Source organism: Hoplias malabaricus, chromosome 2, assembly GCF_029633855.1.
Source record: "Hoplias malabaricus isolate fHopMal1 chromosome 2, fHopMal1.hap1, whole genome shotgun sequence".
In the NCBI taxonomy this organism is placed as follows: Eukaryota; Metazoa; Chordata; class Actinopteri; order Characiformes; family Erythrinidae; genus Hoplias; species Hoplias malabaricus.
The window spans coordinates 29,556,690-29,576,747 of NC_089801.1; the positions used below are offsets into that span (position 1 = coordinate 29,556,690).

A 20,058-nucleotide genomic window follows, 5' to 3' on the forward strand; every position below is an offset into this window, starting at 1 on the left:
CACGCTCTTCCAACATTAAACTTGTCCTACATACAGGGCTCAATATAATTTTAAAAAATACGCTATAGAAAGGTCCTCAACTGGTATCGTGATTGATTCTATCAGATTTCAAGAGGGAATTTATATAAATGCTGGCTAATGATTTTAAGCAAACGCACGGTCAAACATCGTTTATATTGCCACGCCCCTTTTTAGAAAAAAATGACGTATTCTACGAGAAGCATTGGAAACGCCGGGTATCCTGAGAGAGAGAGAGAGAGAGAGAGAGAGAGAGAGAGAGAGAGACGGTAGTAACGCTACGTGTGCGCCCCTAAGACATACACCAAGGCGTGGAGGACGACATGATTGACCGATAAGGCGGATAGACGTCGATTTCGCTAGCATTAATATGCAGCCTTCATCACTGTAGCACACCGCTGCACCTTTCTGAGGGAAACGGGATGGATATTCGCACCCTTGGTGGATACTTTAAAGCGGTAAGAGCATCGAATTTTGGACTACCACACTTGAACGGGTATCGGCTCTCTCTTCAACACTCAGTTATCTATCTCTATTCCGGAAAATAGTGCGATTTTAGCTCCTTTTCGCCCGCATCTTTTTCCAGTTCTCTGTTCCACCTTAAATGGTGCAGCTGTTATATTCTAGGGAACGAAGGCGTCCGAACGTACTGCTGCACCATTTAAGGTGGAACGGAGAATTCGAATTGTGAAGCCAATCTCTGCCTTACCTACATTAGCCTAAGATATTAAAGCTTCAGGTTTAAGGTGTGCACGTGAGGTATGTCTATATTATGAAATATTTGCATCTTTTGCGTATACAGATATGTGTCTACTAGCCTATAGTTCGACACCTGCAAATAATTCTTTAAAGCGTCCTGAGAAACACAGACTTTTCGAAATGTTTGCTCATCAGCAGTTAGAATATGAATATTATTTCGTGTATTGTGGTGTAATTCTGCTTTTTAAGCAGTAATGCACTGCGTTACCCGCAGGCAGGGGACATCCTACTAGTGAAAGTGGACTAACCTCTAATGATGCGTGATGAAATTGTGCACTTGGGTCACGTGGTGCGGGATGCTGTAGGGCTATACGTCATGCTGTGACAGAACACGACGGTAGTGGACGAAGGGATTGGGCTGAGGCACATTTTCGACTTGCTGCAGTGGTCGGTCTACAACGCACGGAAAATATATATCTGTCTTTAACACCGTGTCAGTTAATCAGTAGATCAATAGAGAAATGTTCTGTCTTTTTACATTTACCTCCTTTAAATATTGTTTTTTTTTTCTTCCTCTGGAAATAAATAACAATTTTGAACATATGGGGTATATATATATCACTTTTGGTTACATTTCATTGTTCTCTAACTTATTAATAGGTACAGTAATAAAGCAGTAATATTAAACATTATAAAATGTATGTAGGATCAATTGTGGTATCTAATCTCTTTCTCTCTTTCTGTCTCTTTTTCTCTCTCTCTCCACCTTATTTTACTTTTTCTGCATAGCTTGTCTCTGTATCTCTGCCTTACTATAACACAGTTTATACTATGTTATAAGACATTTAACACATGTATAAATGTCACCTTTTACCTTTACTTTTTCAATTCAAACACAGAATCAAGCATGCTGTGCTTGGCCAAAACATACAGTTGTATGTAGATCATTTGGCACCCTTAGAAAAATGATGATGCTGAAATAAAAAAACAAACTATTTATTTACTGTGAATTTTAAATGATTTTTGTCTGTTTCAGATAGCAATTATTCATGAATTATATCTAAGTCTGTGTTTTGGCAGCGAAGACCAAAATATCCACTTTTTTTGGCTTGAAACTGGTGTTGTCCTATACCCTTTATGTAGGGTTTTGGTAAAACAATTACTGTAACTTACAGTAAAAATTCGCCATCTGTAGGTTTACAAGCTCTGTGATATTCTCCCTTCTTCTCAAATGAACTCAGTGCTATATTGATAATAAAGATTAGATTTGAAACAGCTGCTATTACCATTCAGAATTTTCACTCTCTTAAATTACCATTAAATAAAAAAGGATGAATGTTTCAGCTCTAGTAAGAGTTCATATGTTCTTGAGCCTATTTGGTGCCACTCCTTGAATTACTTGAAGACTGCCATTCTTGACAGGCCTGAACGTCGCTGATTATTTTTACTTTGCACTTTCCTGTGGGCAGAAGGCAGTTGGTCCCACACAGATATGAATTAGCTTTTCTCCCTTTGGCACTCACTTGCCTCTGTTTACTGATGTGGGTCAGGGAGCTCCAACAAAGCATGATTCAGAATGTTTATTCAGAAGGATCTTGTGGTTATGGGTTTTTGCCAAGTGTGCCATGCAATTTCAGTGCTTGTGCTCAAGCAGACATGAGTGAGTTGTCATTTCCTTAGAAAGTAAGTGAAGGTGATGTTGCCTAATAGAAACCACATTTTACTTTATAGTTATTAATGTTTAAACCCTGGACTGTATAATTCAGCGTGTTCAACAACTTTGCTTAAAGATCTGTATTTGTTTTGCGACTGGCCTGATTTCTACTGTATTACATGATGTCCCATGTTGAGGGGTGAGGGTGGATTATAGAGATTAGAGATTGGGGGTAGTAGACTGACTGACAGCACAGACAGTGGGCTAGGACAAGACTGTAAACTGGGCAGCACACAGCACGGGCACAGAATCGGATAGCGATGGAGTTAATAAAACCTGCCATGGGTAACCAGGCGACCAAAGGGGGCTGAGAGGACAGAAGAGAGAGGAACAAAATGTCATTCTCCATTAAAAGGAAATGAAAAAATATGTTTGGCTGTGTTTTGGATTTCAAAATGGCAAGTACTGTATTTAGTCCTATTTAAACATGTATTAAATTGATTATGATAGAAAACATCCTTCAAAGGATAACATTCAGCAGCATTTATTTTAAATGTCATATTTTCTAAGACATCTGCAGATTTGCATTTAGAATACCTTTATATACTTCTGAGTTCATTATCCCATCAGTCAAAACAATCTTATTGCCACAATGTAAAAGAAAACAGCCCCAGACCTTGACATTTCCAACCATGTGTATTACAGTAGCTTTACTGATGTCTGTTTGAAATGTCTGATGTCTGTGTGGAAGCATACATATGATATATTTAGGCTAATTATATTGAAATGCGGCCCAATCCTTTAGTTCCTTTAGATCCTTTAGACAGCAAATATCAAATTAAGTTTAAAAATGGTCTGAAGTTTCTCAAGGTACTTTTTAAAGCTCATTATACTGTACTAGAATTATCCTGGTGTCAGCACAGGCTTCATTAAGAAGCTCTGCATTGTTCAAGTCCTTTTCATTTGCAGGGACCTTCAGGAAAGACTGTATGAATTAATCAGAATAGTCCATACATGCTGAGTTGATAATTTGTCCTTTGGTACATGTGTAGATACAGTAAACCAAGCTGTCCCACTGGTTAGGACTTCAGGGGCTGAATTGAAGGCCTGATGCGTCAGGTTTTTTTAATATATATATAGAGAGAGAGAGAGACATTGTAGCATTTTGAATGTCTTAGATACTGAATGTCACCTACCTGTGAGTTTGAATGCTGGCCTGACCAGTGTGTTTCAGTCAGTTCTTACGAATTTGAATGCATTTTCCTATCTGTAAATAACACTTACCGTGTTTTTTACAAGCTTTAAGATCAGTACTTAATCCAGAATTACCATAAATTGCTATGTAAATTGCTGATCAACTAGCCCAACCATACAGCTAGAATCCCATTGTGTTGCTAGGAGATTTCAGCATTACCTTAGGGGTGCTTTTGACATTTAACCCAAACTGATGGCTTCACAATAATAGTCATGGCTTACCACTGTCCCCAGCTATCAATGTGTAGCTCTCTGCCTTTTGTTTGACCTCTTCTCTCTGGAAGAAGAGAGAATACTTCAGTGTGACCGCTGGGTCACAAATCTCATCAGAGATAAAAATCTTTCTTTTATGTGTACAAGATACCTAGATATATGATACAATCTGAAAAATACCTGTCCATTTCACTAAGACTTAAACAAGCACTACGTTACCTACACACAGGAGTGTCTTTAGAAGAGACTTGTCTGTTGCTCTCATTACAGTGGGCTGTATGATGGAAATCTGTGTAAAAAGTACTAAAAATGTGAAGTACAGATCCTGTTGAGAAAAGAATGAAAGAGATTAAGAGCTACTTAAAATGCTACTGATCTGTGACTTTCACTTTGGAGTGGAATACTAGAAGTGGCTTCTAAAAATAGCCTAATCTTATTTCACAGCTCATCCTAAAAACTCAAATGTCTTTATTTAAAAACCTGGTACTTTAGGAATTGTGTCAAGCGAAAGACCCAAGAACAGTGGGTTTATAAACACTTAAAGGATAAACAGCAGGTTTTTATTTTGATGACTGAGTTCCATCTCAGATAGTTTCAGTAGTGCAGCACAGTGTTTGCACAGATAACCAATGAAAGTGAATTAGCTTTAGCGGGGGCTGACCCAAATAGATTTTATAGACTTTGCTTCCTTATTCTGACATGAATCTCAAAATTTCTGTCTGATTGAAAAGACATCTTTCCTTTTAATCAGTGTCTAATACACACTAGCTGTTCTGCATCCTTTAAAATTGTAATCTATTTTTTTTCACTTGCAGACAAGTTAAAAGCACACTAAAGATTTGGTATTTTTGCTCATGGGCTCCCCCTACAGTTGCAGAGTGTATTTCACTTTTACCATACAGTACTGAAATCAAGGGAAGTGGGGAGGGGTGTGCTTTTCTACCGTCCTCAAGTAGTTACAGAGTATAGTTTCTGCTGGGCTGAGCCAAGAGTAGCAACAACAAGGCACTTATCTATTATAGGTCAGTGGAGCATCACAATGATTTTAAACCTATAATTTTAAGTTACAAATACTACCTAGTGTTCTTTTATATGGCGATGTTCACGATTAAAAAAAAAAAAAATTCAAAATATTCTCAGAGCGACATGGTGGCACATCAGGTAGTGTAGCTGTCGCACAGCTCCCGTCTGTGAGGAGTTTTGTGTGTTCTCTCCGTTCTCCGTGTCCCTGTGGGTTTCCTCAGAGTGCTCCAGTTTCCTCCCACAGTCCAAAAACACACGTTGGTAGGTGGATTGGCGACTCAAAGGTGTCCATAGGTGTGAATGTGTGTGTGTGTGTCACCCTGTGAAGGACTGGCACCCCCTCCAGGGTGTGTTCCTGCCTTGTGCCCAATGATTCCAGGTAGGCTCTGGACCCACTGCGACCCTGAACTGGATAAGCGGTTACAGAATGAATGAATCTCTCATTATTACTCATCTGATGCTTTTTATGTCTGAAGTGGTTACAAATGGATATACAGCATTTTGGACCCAAACTCTTTAGTTCTCTTCATGTTTCTATTTTAAGAATCCTATCAAATTTAGAAAATTTGGTTTGGATAAACCTTTTGGACATGGTGTTGGATGGAGGGTTGGGAGTGGTGTGTTGTTGCCAGATCAGTCCAAGCAGATGGTCCTGATCTGGTCTGAGAGAACTCACAGGAGGGAGCCAATGAGAGCATTTGTTTTTCTTAGCGTTTAGGATCAGCCTTTCTACATTTTTCCACAGTTTCTTCAACTGGCACAGTTTAGACCTGATCAGTAACCCACAGCAGCCTATCACTTGTTACCACACTGTACACTAGAGGGGAAAAAAAAGTGTTTCTTTAAAGGTATTTCAGCTTGTAGCTGGAACAAATATGTTACATCACAGGGCTGGCAAATTTTAAAGGGAAATCCCTGAACGTTTGTGGCATGTGTAGTACTTTGAATTTATGGTGTGTTTCTTAAAAATACGTATAATTTCAAGAATGCGTAAGTGCCACAGTATTTTTTTTTTTTTTTTTTTAGCAGTCAAGACATTTGTATATATCCACAGAGGTTTCTAGAAAGTATAACTGTTTAAAAAAAAACCTTAACATATAATATATGAAAACCTTTTTTTAAGGTTGAATTGAAAGATGGTAAATTGTAGGTAATAATTACAGAAAATATGAAATATAGACCAGATAAAGACAAGACTCAGAGTTTTACGGTCATATTCTTTCCTGCACTGAGTCTGAATGGATTTCAAAGCTAAAAACTAGACTTAAATGAGATTGTACTGTCTGGTTAAGCTTTAACCTATCAGCTGAGCTAGTTAAGCACATACCTTTTTGTTTTTTTTGTAGCAAGACGGTTGCTATGTAGTCATGAATTCTTCTGATTTAAAATGATCACAAGGAGTTTACAGACTATTATTTACCATGTCAGTTTCCTTCAGGTTTAACTACGTTTGGTGTATGTTTAGTGTGTTTGGTTTGGTGTGTTTTAAGGGTGTTTAGATTGGTGTGTGTGCAGAGCTCTGTTCATGTATCGCAGAAGTTTTTCTTTGTTATGCAGTCGCCCTTCACTGGTTTGCAGTTTCTATGGAGACTGGTTCCCCTCACACTGATCTCCAACACACACAGAGACCAACAGTAAAGCCCATCATTATGGATCCAGAGTGCTTTTAATCAGTGAATGCTGTAGAAGAACTGCTGAAGAAAACTTTTCAGATTCATCAGGAGGTTGTTTCTGTGGGAGTAAAAATGTGAAAAATGGCAAGTGTGAAGTAAGCCCCTGATTTTACTCCTGATTATGAGTGCATGAGAATTGATTGCTCTGCCTAAAGATTTTACTCATTCAATTTATTCATTCCAATTATTTTTGGTTACGTAAAGCTGCCCTGAAAAATTTGAATATAAAGATATTTTCTCTGTCCAATTAATTTAGTCTCCATTTTTAGTACACTACATCATTTAAACTCATCAGCCTTCCTTCACATTGTTCAGAAGTTTCATGATGAATGGACCAATAGAAATGCACCAGAATTACTTGCATTAAAAGCTCTTTTCATTGACTTTCATTAAAATGTAAGATTTTTTCCTTCTCCTGTAAAGATGCTATTTTTGAGATACATGTTTTCCATTTTACAGCTAAGATATGTATTTGCTCTGATGTTTCTTTACTTAGTAATGATATATGGTTCATCTGGTGATCAAAAACACAAACATCATTAAATTTGATGGAACTTGAACCTGAAGCAATGCAATAAATTTAATTCCAAAACACTATTCAGACCAGCCCTAATGTTATGTGTATTATTCCTGTGAAGCCCAGTATACATTTGAACTAAGTCCATTTGAGGCAACATTTTTCAGTGTGGGGAATGGTGGTTCTCTGGTGTGATCCGTGTTCTTTTATAGACACACCGTTTTTGTTTTCTTTCTATTGGCTTTTGTCTCTACAGTGAAGTTTTAACAAGCGTAGTCTGTAGGATGTGCTTTTGTTCCGTGCCTCTCTGAGAGACACCATTGTCTGTGGTAACAAATGGAGTAATTATGCAAAAATTAGCGCATAACCCAAGCTGCTGAATAGATCCGTTTGACAACCATCATATTTGGCAAGGAGAAGTTGTGTACGAAGCAAGGCTGCAGATTGTTTACTGAATAACAGTGTGAGACAAGTCCGTCAGGGAAAATAGTGTGGGTGGAGGAGAGACTGGTTGCTCATTAGCAGCTGTATTTCCAAAGAAGTGTTTGTTAATGCTAGTGGAAATAGCCAGAGGAGTAGTGGAGGGGCAAAGATCTTCATGATGGAATAGTTTTTGATCTATACCTAGCCCATATAGGAAGGAATTTTCTTTGCAGCCTTGCCAAGTGAATTAAATTTCACTGTTTTATACGCTATATGAACAGAAATTATTAACGTTCAACTTACCGTTCTATAATCCAGACACCATCTTTCATTAATTTCAGTTATGCATTTTCAGCTTGATAATAAAGCGTAAAAGCACATTTGTAAAGAATATAAAGTATTGTAGAGTGTCACATTCTGTTCCTGTCTTGTCTTGTTTCTGATATATCTCTCTCTGTCCATGACTCCTCCTTTGGTCCATCCTGATAATCATGTTTCACCTGAGGGCAGAAGGTTGCTTGGTGACTGATTGATTACTCTCAGATATTTCTTATAAAATTAAGATGGAAGTCCCTGGAATCTATGCACATTTTTCCAAATATTCAGGAAGTTATTTATTATGGGACCAAAACAAAGGGTCTTTTTTTAATGGCTAGAAAAAGAAGATACTGAACTATAGGGTGTAACCATATCTTCCTCTATAGCTTGCCACAGGGTTAGCGCAGAGGAATCTAACCAAATCCGTAGAAATCTCAACTAAAATCACCAGTAGAACAATTTATATTTTGGAAAATCTAGGCTCCTTGTATATTTATGTAATTGTAAAATGGTTTGTCATATCCTAGCACACTTATTTTTCCAAGTAAAGGCCCAAGTAGCTGAATGTAGGGGTGGGTGGTATCATGAAAAAAAATAATAAATAAATAAATGCCAATATGTTGTAGCTCCCAACTAATGTCTGAGACAACATAAAAAGCCAGGGAAAAAAAACAAGAAAAAAAACATTACTCACAACTAGTGATGTCCGGATCAAGTTTTTTGACCCCGATCCCAAGCCGAGTATCTGCCGATACATATTCCAATTCCAAGCAGGGCACACTTCAAGTACATTATAGCTATTAAAATTAGCCCAGTGTATCTGCTTGACACTAAATATTTAAGTTTAATATTTAACATTAAGAAAGACTTTCCCTGCATCCAAGATGCTGCTTATTTGATTTTTCATAACTGTCTTCACAAACAGTATACAAATTCTACCTAGTGCAGTATCTTAATATGCACAGCACAACAAATAAAAAACACAGTTCCGCTCAGTCCAGCAGAATTACTGCTGCCACTTCAGGCTGTTATGAAAACTTTGCAGAGGGCTTTTAATTTGATATGTCGGATACAGTAAGTGGAGACGTGATGACGCCTGAATACACTGGCTTGCAGAGTCAGATCACAACAAAATTTACAGAGCGTGCTACATTTTAGAATCACTGGTGATGGAGGGAATATTCACATTGGTCACGACTGGCTCGAGAAGCAAAAATAGGAGGAGGGAGTGTGAGCTTGCCGACTACAGGATACAGAGGATTGGACATAACATTGAGCTCAATAGTACAGATCAGTAAAATAATTTTTAGTCAGTAAATATTCAGTAGAATAATCCTTGAAATTGATCCCAAAGAGTATTAGGACATCCCTACTCACCACTTTGAGTTTAAAATCCAACAATTTTGGAACACAAACGTTGAAACAAAAGTTGACTGATTGAATAACTGATTAGAAAATTCTGTATAAAATTCTGACAGGTCTAAATGTGAAAAGAGTGATCAGATTTCATGTTTTTAGGGTTATTTTGAAAACCTGCAGGTAATAAAAAAATTGTTATACATTCTTACAATTTAAAAAACAGTGTTTCATAATTTTGAGGTGTGTTTTGCCATGCTGCACAGTTTTCCTTTTTGAAGTGGCTTCATCTCTGTTAGCTTGGTCTATAAAAAGTTCTTACTCACTCTGCCAAATGTGTTTAGCAATCAGTCCATTTCAAAGTCACACAAAACATAGCCTCTCCCACATTTGCTAAGGGCACAAACATCACCATCTGTATCTACACTGAACTCAGTATTGATGTTATACTTGCAGCTGCAAACTGACATTATACTAAAATTATTTTTGTGTGGAATTCTGCAGGAATTGCAAAAAATGTAGCATAACAAAAGCTGTGGTGTGGTGATGCCACTAATTGTGATCCGCTTCTCATGTAGACCTTAAATCATGTGTTCTCTGTTTGCACATGTAACACCCTCTAATTGTCTAGGAAGGCTTTACACTGTATAGCGGACCATATCTTTAAGGATTTGATTGCATCCAACCACATAAATATTAGTAAGGTCTGGTACAGTTGTTGGAGGATTCATTCTGGATCACAAATGCCACTCCCAAATCTTAACTAATGTATTAGATGAAGCTCCTTCAATCTGGAGAAAGCAATTCCTCTACCATACAGCCCACTACTTTGGGCTTTATGCCCCTCAGGTCAAATCTTGACATTGAAAATTGTGACCTTATTATCATGTTCCCTTCTATGCATAGTCAAATATTAGTACTGGGTACAAGTAGCTGAAGTCACTTATTAAAAGGTGTGTCTGCAAACCTTTCAAAATACAGTGTAAATACAGGGTACTTCACAGAATAATTTAAAGTCATGATACTGAACAGTGGTGTGTTCAATCTGGTTGTATACTATGACTGTTAAATTTAGACCTGGCCTATCCTTTCCTGACTAACTAATTATACACATCAGTAACAGTGTATTTTGTAGAGTCTAGAACTAGGGCTGACTGGTATTTGCAATTAAATATTAATTATATGTCTTTATATACAGTATTATGGACATGGTGTGTTATCACACAAGTAGGCATTGAACTGACCCTATACACATAGCTTTTTTTCTGGAATAACCAACAGAAGTTAATGATTATTGTTATAAGATAATTTAAAAAAGCAAATACCGTCCTTTACACATCCTGCATGTACATAAGCCTTTCTTTAAATCCTGCCATATTTTTAGTGTCAAATTGTCAAAAAATATTATTTATGAGCCGTAGTCTTTTGCTGTTTATCCTTAGAATCCCTTAGGCTCTTAAAATGACAAGATGAGGTAGAGCTCTTCAAAGGGTTTGTCACAGACAGATCATTTTGCTTTCCATCAACACAGTTGAGAAATGAACTGGTAGAATTTATATGCAGATTGCATACATTTAACATAATCTACAGGATGTAAAATGTTATGTCAATAGTTTTATACCTGAAACGAGCCATTTCTGTTTTATTATCTCAGGGAAACACAGGTACACTTCACTTGGGCTCTGTCTGTCATATGATTTATATTTACAATTAGATTCTTTTGCCAGGCTAACTATATCCAAGAGCAATCACATGTATTATTTCTATATGCTGTGATATGTTGTATGCAAAACAATGCTAGGCGGTTTGAGCTAATTATTTCATTTAACAATGAAAAGGGGATCATGAGTTACGTATAAAAACTCCAAACTTCCCAGACTAGAGGAATCAGACACTACAGGAGTGCTGTTAGAAGCTGATAAGAGCCTGTAATACCTGAGCAATAATAGATCAGGGGCTTGTGCATTCCTCAAAGATTCCATCTGTGAGACTTCCTCATTTCTACACGAGAAGATTTTAAAGTCAAAGTCTAACAGTGCCCAAAATATTTCAAAATAAAGCTCCAATTATATTACTAAAATTTGTTTTGTAATCCACAGGATATTTGAAGTACCCAATATACAGCAGTATTTCTAATCAGGTACTCAACTCCAGTACAGATTCCACAATTTAAATACATATGTTAAATTCTCCTACTTCTGTGTCTTACAGTAAGAAAGACCCTACAGTAAGAAGACCCTAAGATACATTCCCTTTTATATAACTTTATCACTTTTAGAATATTTAATGAAATTTGTTATTTATCATTCTATTTTTGTTGTTTAGACTCAAAACAAGTGTACTTCCTCCAACTAATAGTTATAATATTTAGTAGGATACTCAATTACTAGGATAGATCTTAATAAAATGTTTTAGGTGTACAAATAAGTTTGTCAACAGTGTTTATGTGTAACTTAAATTATTATTTAAAATTTAAACATTCTCCTGGTCTTTTGTCATTTTATGGTAGCGGTTGTGTAGTATTACAAATAAAAAATATATTATTAAACAAATAGAACTTAAAATTAAATAGTTTGAAAATGGCAAACAAGAGTAATTTATTTGTCACTGCATTCACTCTTTTTCCATCCAGAAAAAAAAATCACTGTAAAAGCATATGCACAGATTTATTGTGCCCTTGGGGACTGGGGATATTTTATACAAATGTAGGTGTGAGTTTTGGATAAGACAATTTAAATATAGGGATTTAGATGTTAGGGGTTGTGCATAACATATTACATATATATATATATATATATATATATATATATATATATATATATATATATATATATATATATATATATATATATATATGCATTAGACCAGAAGATTGCTTGAAATTTGAATAATTTCACAAAAACACTGTTAACAAACTTAGTAGTTTTTAAATATGTTACCCTACAGAACGTAAAATTGATCCTTTTTTTTTCTTTTACAGGGTGTGCTAACCTGAAAATGATTTTATGGAGGAAACTGAAATATTTCTATTAAAATGACACGCACAGATCCACCCAATATACTGGAATCTACTGTGTATCAAGCTGTGAAAGTGAATTACCTCTCTAGCCACACCAAGTCTGACTATTCCTCTAAACAATGTGATTCCACATGGATTAGCACACTGGAGTACACAGAGAACAACAAAAAAAGGCACTGCCACATATTTGATACAAAGTCTCTAGACAAGCCCAAATATAACACAATTGAAATGGATTACCCATACAGAAGGGCTGACAGATACGCAGCCAACCCAGAGGCCGCCTGGAATGCCTTAGCCCAACAACAAGGGCACAGAGTTCACCGCTTTTCTTCCCCAGACATATATAACTTTAGACTTACCCCTCAACCTTTTACTGCTGAGATGGCTGGGGAGGTTGTTATGACAGAACATAAGAAGAGGACCAGATCAAGAAGTGCTCCACGAGCCCAGACCAATCTTACTCCTGTAACAATCGATGGTTCCCCTCCTGTGACAAGAAGGGGTAGAGAAGCTCAGAGATCTCCAAGACAACCACAGTGGAAGCCAGAGGTGTCTCCAAGAAGAGAATCATCCTATGCAGCAACCCGGGCACTAATACATGAGGTACATCCCATCAAACTACAGCCACAGAGGACTGATACCAGCAGGTACTCTCCTGTCTATGTGTCTGAAGGCTTGGATGAAGGAAGACCTGATAAACCTGCCACTAGTCCTCATGTCCGATGTAGAGTGGACATCAAACCAGATGAAGCAGCTTTACAGCAACGTGGGCAAAAACCATCAACCCAAAGGGTGGACGTTCCCTGGCAGAAGTATCCCGGCAGTGGAGGCCGAAGTCTTACTGTACCTCGCCATTATTCCACATCCAGAACACCAACACCTACTGAATCCTTCACAGGAGAATATAGGCCTACATACCAGTATTCTCAAAGTATGCCAAACAGTTACATGCTGCCAGTGGAGACCCCAGTTCAAAGGATGTCTTCTCAACGGGAGTCCAAGGAACATTATGGAAGGGAACGAAGGGCTCACTCAAGCCCCAATGTGCCAACTAAATTCTTCTATGCAGAGGATTTGGGGAAGTATGGATCTTCAGCTCCTACAAGAACTTACTATCAGGATGAACGTTTTAGCATTCCGAGCCAATCTTATTCTCCCAAAGTACACTACATACAAGATCCAAGGACTCGCATGGTTCACACTGTACCTGCCAGGCCATATTTTACAGAAATGGATGCTTATCAATATCCTGCACCCATATATCCAAAATCCTATGGTGCAAACGAACCAGGACCGTATATAATCCAGACGCCTCCAGCAAGAACATTCTATGGCGATGACCCCAGGACATATCCAATTCAAACAGTTCCCCCTAAGATTTTCTACATGGGTGATCCTTATGTACAAGCAATGGAACATCATCTTCCAGCACGGGCATATTACACAGAGGGTAGGCGTCATGCTCGTGTAGTCCAGCCACAGTCAGATGACTGGTATGGCTCTGATGTGTCTGGATATTCAACACAATATCCCTCTTCATACACGTCCCAGATTACACCAACAAGAGTTAGACAAGAGGTGCCTGCACCTTGGTACACCAACCCATGTATGGAGCCAACAAGACAAGTAGCTGATCCAAGGCCATACTCAAGGTCTTGGGATAACATCTTGAACACTCATGTAGAGAGGGAGCAGCCTGTACCTCGTGGAAAAAGCGATGAGAATCTCCTTTGTCAGGGGAAACAAACTTTGTCAAGCAACGACAGGCCAAAACCTGTAGTTGTGAACCTTTCAAGTTCACCTAGACGCTATGCAGCTCTGTCTTTGTCTGAGAATTCCCTAATTGATAAGAGCCCTACTGATGCTAGAAGCACTTCAAGTAAACAGTGGTTTATCACCCCTGAGATCACAATCACAGATAATGATATCAAACCTGGCAAGGGTGGTAGAACAGAGGCACGTTCTGCCAGTTGGGATGTCCTAGATTCTAAAAGTGTTCCAGATGATGACAGTCGCCATGAGGCAATGTCAATTTCTATGGAATCAACTAAAGAAAAGACACACCACACCACCTCTCTCCAACAAAGCTTAGAACAGCTTGATGAGCTTTTAGCTGACCTGGTCATTGATTACAAACCACCTGCAAGTAGACGGCCCAGCGAAGATCTTCTGGATCAACTGAAGAAACTTATTGATGAAGAAGAAGCAGTATCTTCAGGAAGAAAGGACTCAAAAGCAGGATCTGAGAGTAGTGTCCCACTTGACAAACAACCCACTTCCATAAAAATAGACCCTGACTCCTTTAGAGATACGGAGAGTTGTGATGGACTTCGAACTACAGAGGAGTGCTCACCCGATCAGAGCCCAGATGAAGATGACACGATGATGTGTTCTAACAATAAATGCCGTCGTACAGAGACATTGTTTAATGCTTGCCTCTACTTTAAATCTTGCCACAGCTGCTACACATACTACTGTTCCCGCAACTGCCGCCGAGAAGACTGGGACATCCACAAAGAGAGCTGTCTCTATGGACGCATTGGCAGCGTGTGTCGCCACATCATCAAGTACTGTCGTGAAACTGCAGAGGTTCACAAAGCTTTCTCACGTATAGCCAAAGTGGGGTATCTGTCTCGAGGAAGAGGGGTTCTATTTTTGGGTTTTCCAAACCCAGGATCTTCAACAAACTTTCTTCAGTTTGGTCTAGAAAGCCTTCTCATGTCTCCGACATACCTGTCCTTACGTGAACTAGATGGCTTCAGGGATAACCTTGGGGAGTACTGTAAGGAGCTCCAAGAGGCAGGCAAGGAATACGACCCCAATGAATGTTTTCTCTTGAATGTATCCATTGCTGTCGGTGAACAAGTGCCTGACGGACCATCACCAAGGGTCCAAGCCCCAACCGTCAGGAAGTATGCCAAGGTTGCTTTAGCTTCTTACAGCCCTGAAAGGAAGGTTCACAAAAAAGAAAGCGATATGGAGACTCTAATCCTCACTCCACCACCAGGCACAGCTGACATTGACAAGGAAGGCGAGGAGGGGAGAAAGGCCAGGGAGATTTGTTTCATTAACATTCAGCGGGAGCTAAGGATTCGTGGGGTTTTTCTTCGCCATGAGTATCCCCAAGTATACCAGAAACTTTGTGAATTTGTGGAGAGCAACAGGAGGTTCACCCCTACTACCATTTACCCCATTGACAAAAGAACTGGAAAACAGTTCATGTGCATGATAATGGCAGCTTCTGAGCCACGGACTTTAGACTGGGTAGCCACCCCACATCTTTTAGATGATATTATTTAAACAAGTGCACCTTTTTTATGTACATATATATATGTATAGAAATACAGATATACATATATATTGTTATACAGTACATATCTCGATATCATATTTATTATAAATGTTTATAGTTATGTATTTTGTTATTGAAAATGAATCATGTCTCCAAGGCCAGTATTATTTGTTGTTCTATTGAGAAACCACAGGTTTATTTACTGACATTTTTTTTTCTTTTTTTTTCGTATTTGACAGGTTTTTTTAGCACTGCTGTCCTTGATATTGCTTTCTTTTGCACTCTCAAATCAAAAGAAAAAAATATAAAATATATGTAAAGATAATTATATTTATTTTGGCAAATTACTTATTAGCAATGTCTATTACGTATTTAATTCAAAGAATATTTTTGTTCTATGCAAGCATTAACAACATCCTCCCTCAAAATATAGTTTAATTACAAAAAAAAAATAGTTTATTTACTGTATATATTAATATATTATATTATATTATATAGAAAGATTGATTTTTAAGAGTGTCACAAAATTCTGATGCAAAAAGAAATGACAGTATACAACAGAAATTTGGAATTCCTGGCTAATTAAATACAGTGTTGTGCAAAAGTCAGAGATCACTCTTATTAATTTACAGAAACAGCAATTGTTCCATTCATTTCTGAGAACATTAGATAACCCACTTGCACATGAGGAAAGTGGAAATTCTCCAAGAATTTAATAAACATGTGAAAGGCGAAACATTTTTGATGTTGTATTTAGCTGAGACTTATTAACTAGCCTTTTTATAATTGAATACATGATGGGTGGTCTTTGACTTTGGCACAGTATTGTATGCTTTATGGAAAATAAACCATTTAAAATGGAAGACCATTTTGATTTGTTTAGAATTTTTAAAATAATGGTGTAACACATGTCAGTAAACAGTGGTTTTCATGACCAGTTGTGGGTTCCCCATACTCTCTATATTTTAACTTTTTTCTTTCTTAATACACATGATTCAGGTGTTTATCAGAGACATTGTGGGCTGAGTCAGATATTTCAGTGTAGCATTAGAATAAGGCTAGTTTTTGAGAACTAAAAAACATAGCAAAAGCAGAGTCAATAACCAGGAAATCAAAAACCATAGCTAAATTTTATCTCAAGAAATTTAACAATTATTTTGTAAACAGGACATGTCTGTATTTTTTTACCATTTGTTATGTACTTTGCATACACAAATAATCAATTTGAAATGTTCTTTGAATCTCTTTATTATGTATCTCTCACCATTGTGTTCAGTGCTTGCTTGAGTTAGGGTTAGGGTTTAGGGTTAGGGTTGCGAAAGTGACACAAAAAAAAATGTAATACTACCCACAGAATAAAATAGACACACCTGTTATGTTAGCACAAATAACAAGTTCAGTCTACAAATTTTGATGTTTGGTTATGGAGTCAGTGCTTTGTTCCCCAATTTTCCTCTGGTCCTCAGAAAATTTGGGCTGATTCTGATGCCATATGTCAGAGTTTGGAAAACTGATGAGAAGAGCATGGGGTTCTCAGGACTGAGATTGAAGAACACAGCAAAAAAGAAAAAAAAAAAAAGGAGAGAAAAAATGTATTAAGTAGATCTTCACAAAATTTGTCATTGGTGCTTTTATGTATGCTTGATAGAATAAGTTGAGCAATAACAAACTTAAGAAAATGTTGAAAAATTTTGACTGTATGGTATAAGCTGTGCCATACTTTAGGTACGATACCTGTGCTGTTCCATTTGAAACACTGTGAACTGAATACTTATGCTTGTCATGGATACAGTGCCCTTGTAATCGATAATTGGACTTGGGGATATATAAAATATATAGTTTATATAAATATATAGATTATGATGGGCATGTTATGAACAGCTGCTAAAGTTTTGTCTCTAGAGTTATGTGATTTGAAATGTGTCTCAGTAGCTATATGACATTTTATTTCAAAAACTGGGGGACGGATATTGTGTTTTTATATCTGCTTTTTACCCTGATTCATGGAGTGACAAACTATTTATTTTTCTTTAATCTTAAGGTCTTACAAAGGGGTCTTTGTTTCAGAACATAGCATTGTTTTTTTAAAAAAATGTTAAATTCATTTAGATATATTGCAGCAGTATAGCCTTAAAAAGTCATGTTAAGCCTGTGCCCAAAAGATGGAGTCTCGTCGTAATTCCCTTGACACTAAGGATTCATATTTGTTGTCCTGTAATTTTTGCCAACCCTACACTGCATGATTTCTTGCCATGATTTTGTTGTCCCAGTGATACACTTTGCTCTGTATGGAAAATAAAAATCCATATCTTTAGCTTAATCAGCGCATGCAGCTGCTAAAGAGCAGCTCAGTGGACGGATGAAAAAAAAAAGATTCATTATGATCAATAAACTTTGAAGGAATTATGCAATACAGACAAATCTGGAATTCTGTCCTTGCTAAACTGTCCAGTGCCTGCTCATATAGAAATGAAAGGAAAACATATGTTGTTAAATGTTAAATATGTTAAATATGTTGTAGCACTGTAGTTTCTTAAAAAAACTTCTACCACAGTTCTGTGCAAAGTTTAGAGACCAATCTTTATTTATCTAATGTCCAGTGAAAACACCCTTCCAGGTAGTGATTTAATTTTCAGGAGATATTTCTGGGGAGATTAAGTAATCCAGGAATGAGAATGCTGTGTGCGGGGGGGAGGGAGAGAGAGAATATTGCACAGTATTTTGTATGATTGGTACAGGCTCTAAAATGTGTGACAATTTATCATAGAAAGTGCACACTGTGACTGTCAACTTGTCATCTATGTTTTTGTTAACCTCACACATATTTTCCAATTCCAGTCACACGTTGGTCCATATCTTGTCACAAAGATACCTGAAGTTGTGTTGTTTTGGCCACTTTTTTTTTTAAAAGTGCAACATTCTGTAAGTTGATTGATGGTCTCTCGCATTTTAATAAGATGTTCTATTTATTGTCTGCTCTGTTTAAAGTATCTGGTCATGCCTCATGAATTGTTTTAGATCATGTTATATATTACTCTATGTTTTTAGGTTCAGAATGGGGAATCACAGCCGAAATGGGGAACTGCAGCTTTGTCCTTGAGTAGTGTATTGATCCTATATATTGTCAGCTAATTTATAAGAAAACCTTAGCACAACTTCTGTGCGCCTTGAACAAATACTACAACTAAAAATCCAATTTATATGACTTCACCATATGCAGTCACCAAATGTGTTCCCAGAAAGCTAAAATGGGTTTTGAGGAAAATTCTTGTCAACAACAAGGATTTTTAATTCAGTATTGAATTAACTGAGATGTGCAGTTTATATGTGAGCACTCGTGGAGTAAAGGCTAATAAATTAGATTTTTGGTTGAATTAATATAAAGAAATATTACTAAAGCACACTGTCCAGTTGTTTTACCTCATATGAAAGGGATAGATGAAGGAAAAGATTGCATGTATGTTTGTTCTACTAAAAGAAGTTTAATAATCTGCTTGATTTTTTGAAATGATATTAAAAATAAACTGGGAAAGCTAAAGCACACCTCCATAGCATTGAGACAGCCAAAGTCAAAAGTGGTATTTCTGCTGAGGGTCTTTGAATTAAAGGTGAAAATATGAGTAAATGTGAAACACATCTTTTGTAAGGGTATGAATGGGCTACATTTGAAGGAGAAACCAAAGAAAATAGCATCAGCTCATTTATGGATTAAAGCATTTAAGCAAATGATCAGTTTGTAAAACAGAACAAAGATATAACAATAGGTGTGAATTTGTGAAAGACTGGGTGAGTGTGGGATGCCCTGTGCTGGAACAGTGCCCTCTGGTACTTTCCTGCCTTGTGCCCAGTAATTCTGGGTAAGCTCTGGACCCACCACAAGCTTGATGAGGAAGAATGAATGAAAACAATAATCAATAAGCCCAACATACCCAAATTTGAAGTAAAATATTCCATAGCTAATATTTATCTTTCATTCAAAGAGAGTCAGATTTAACACTTTTTACTGCTCTGTCCAAACAATTATAGAGGATATGGTATATAGGTCAAATTTATATATTTATAAATATAAACTTATAAAGAGTATTGTGTCAAGTGATAAGAACAAAGGAGAGGATGTTCATTAAACAATTAAAATTATATTACAATATAATTATATTAAAAATATATTATAAACATGGTTTGTATTTTTTCTATCAGTCTCACTGGGTTCTATAATAAACTGATGAAGAAGATTGAGATGAAGAGATATCTTTTTATGTTTGTGTGTCTCTGTGCAAAACTGACTAAATACTTAGGAGGCCTCTAAAATAAATGATATATTAATGTAAGAATTACAGTTCACCAGTGCTAAAAATAAAAAACACAATAAAGCATCCAAATATTCTCTTAACTCATGCTCTTTTACCATTCATACTCTTTAAAATGTCTTTCATCAGGAGATTTTATTCCAGATGGAACTGTAAGAATCAAGATACCTCAGCTAGTTTAAGGTAATCAGTTGACAGTTGTTCACATGCACGAACACATACAGAGAGAGAGAAAGAGAGATTGCAAAATCTTTACAGAAAATAATGGGAGGCTTTGGAGCCAAATGTC

General features: G+C 37.0%; 1 protein-coding gene across 3 annotated transcripts; it reads left to right on the forward strand.

The window, feature by feature from the left end:
* Nucleotides 1–339: 339 nt before the first annotated feature.
* On the forward strand, nucleotides 340–15,474 carry ajm1 (apical junction component 1 homolog). 3 transcript variants are annotated; one of them, XM_066661238.1, is made up of 2 exons: nucleotides 340–476; nucleotides 12,129–15,474. In XM_066661238.1, exon 2 carries the CDS (start codon nucleotides 12,183–12,185, stop codon nucleotides 15,468–15,470), a length of 3,288 nt encoding a protein of 1,095 aa, XP_066517335.1. In that variant the 5' UTR covers nucleotides 340–476; nucleotides 12,129–12,182; the 3' UTR covers nucleotides 15,471–15,474. The 3 variants fall into 3 exon arrangements, with proteins under 3 accessions (XP_066517335.1, XP_066517336.1, XP_066517337.1); XM_066661239.1 differs by lacking the exon at nucleotides 340–476 and adding an exon at nucleotides 6,495–6,629; XM_066661240.1 differs by lacking the exon at nucleotides 340–476 and adding an exon at nucleotides 11,262–11,288.
* The last annotated feature ends 4,584 nt before the right edge of the window (nucleotides 15,475–20,058 follow it).

Bases quoted from the DNA above. Each gene is read 5' to 3' on its own strand.
- ajm1 (XM_066661238.1), top strand. From the start codon at position 12,183: ATGACACGCACAGATCCACCCAATATACTGGAATCTACTGTGTATCAA.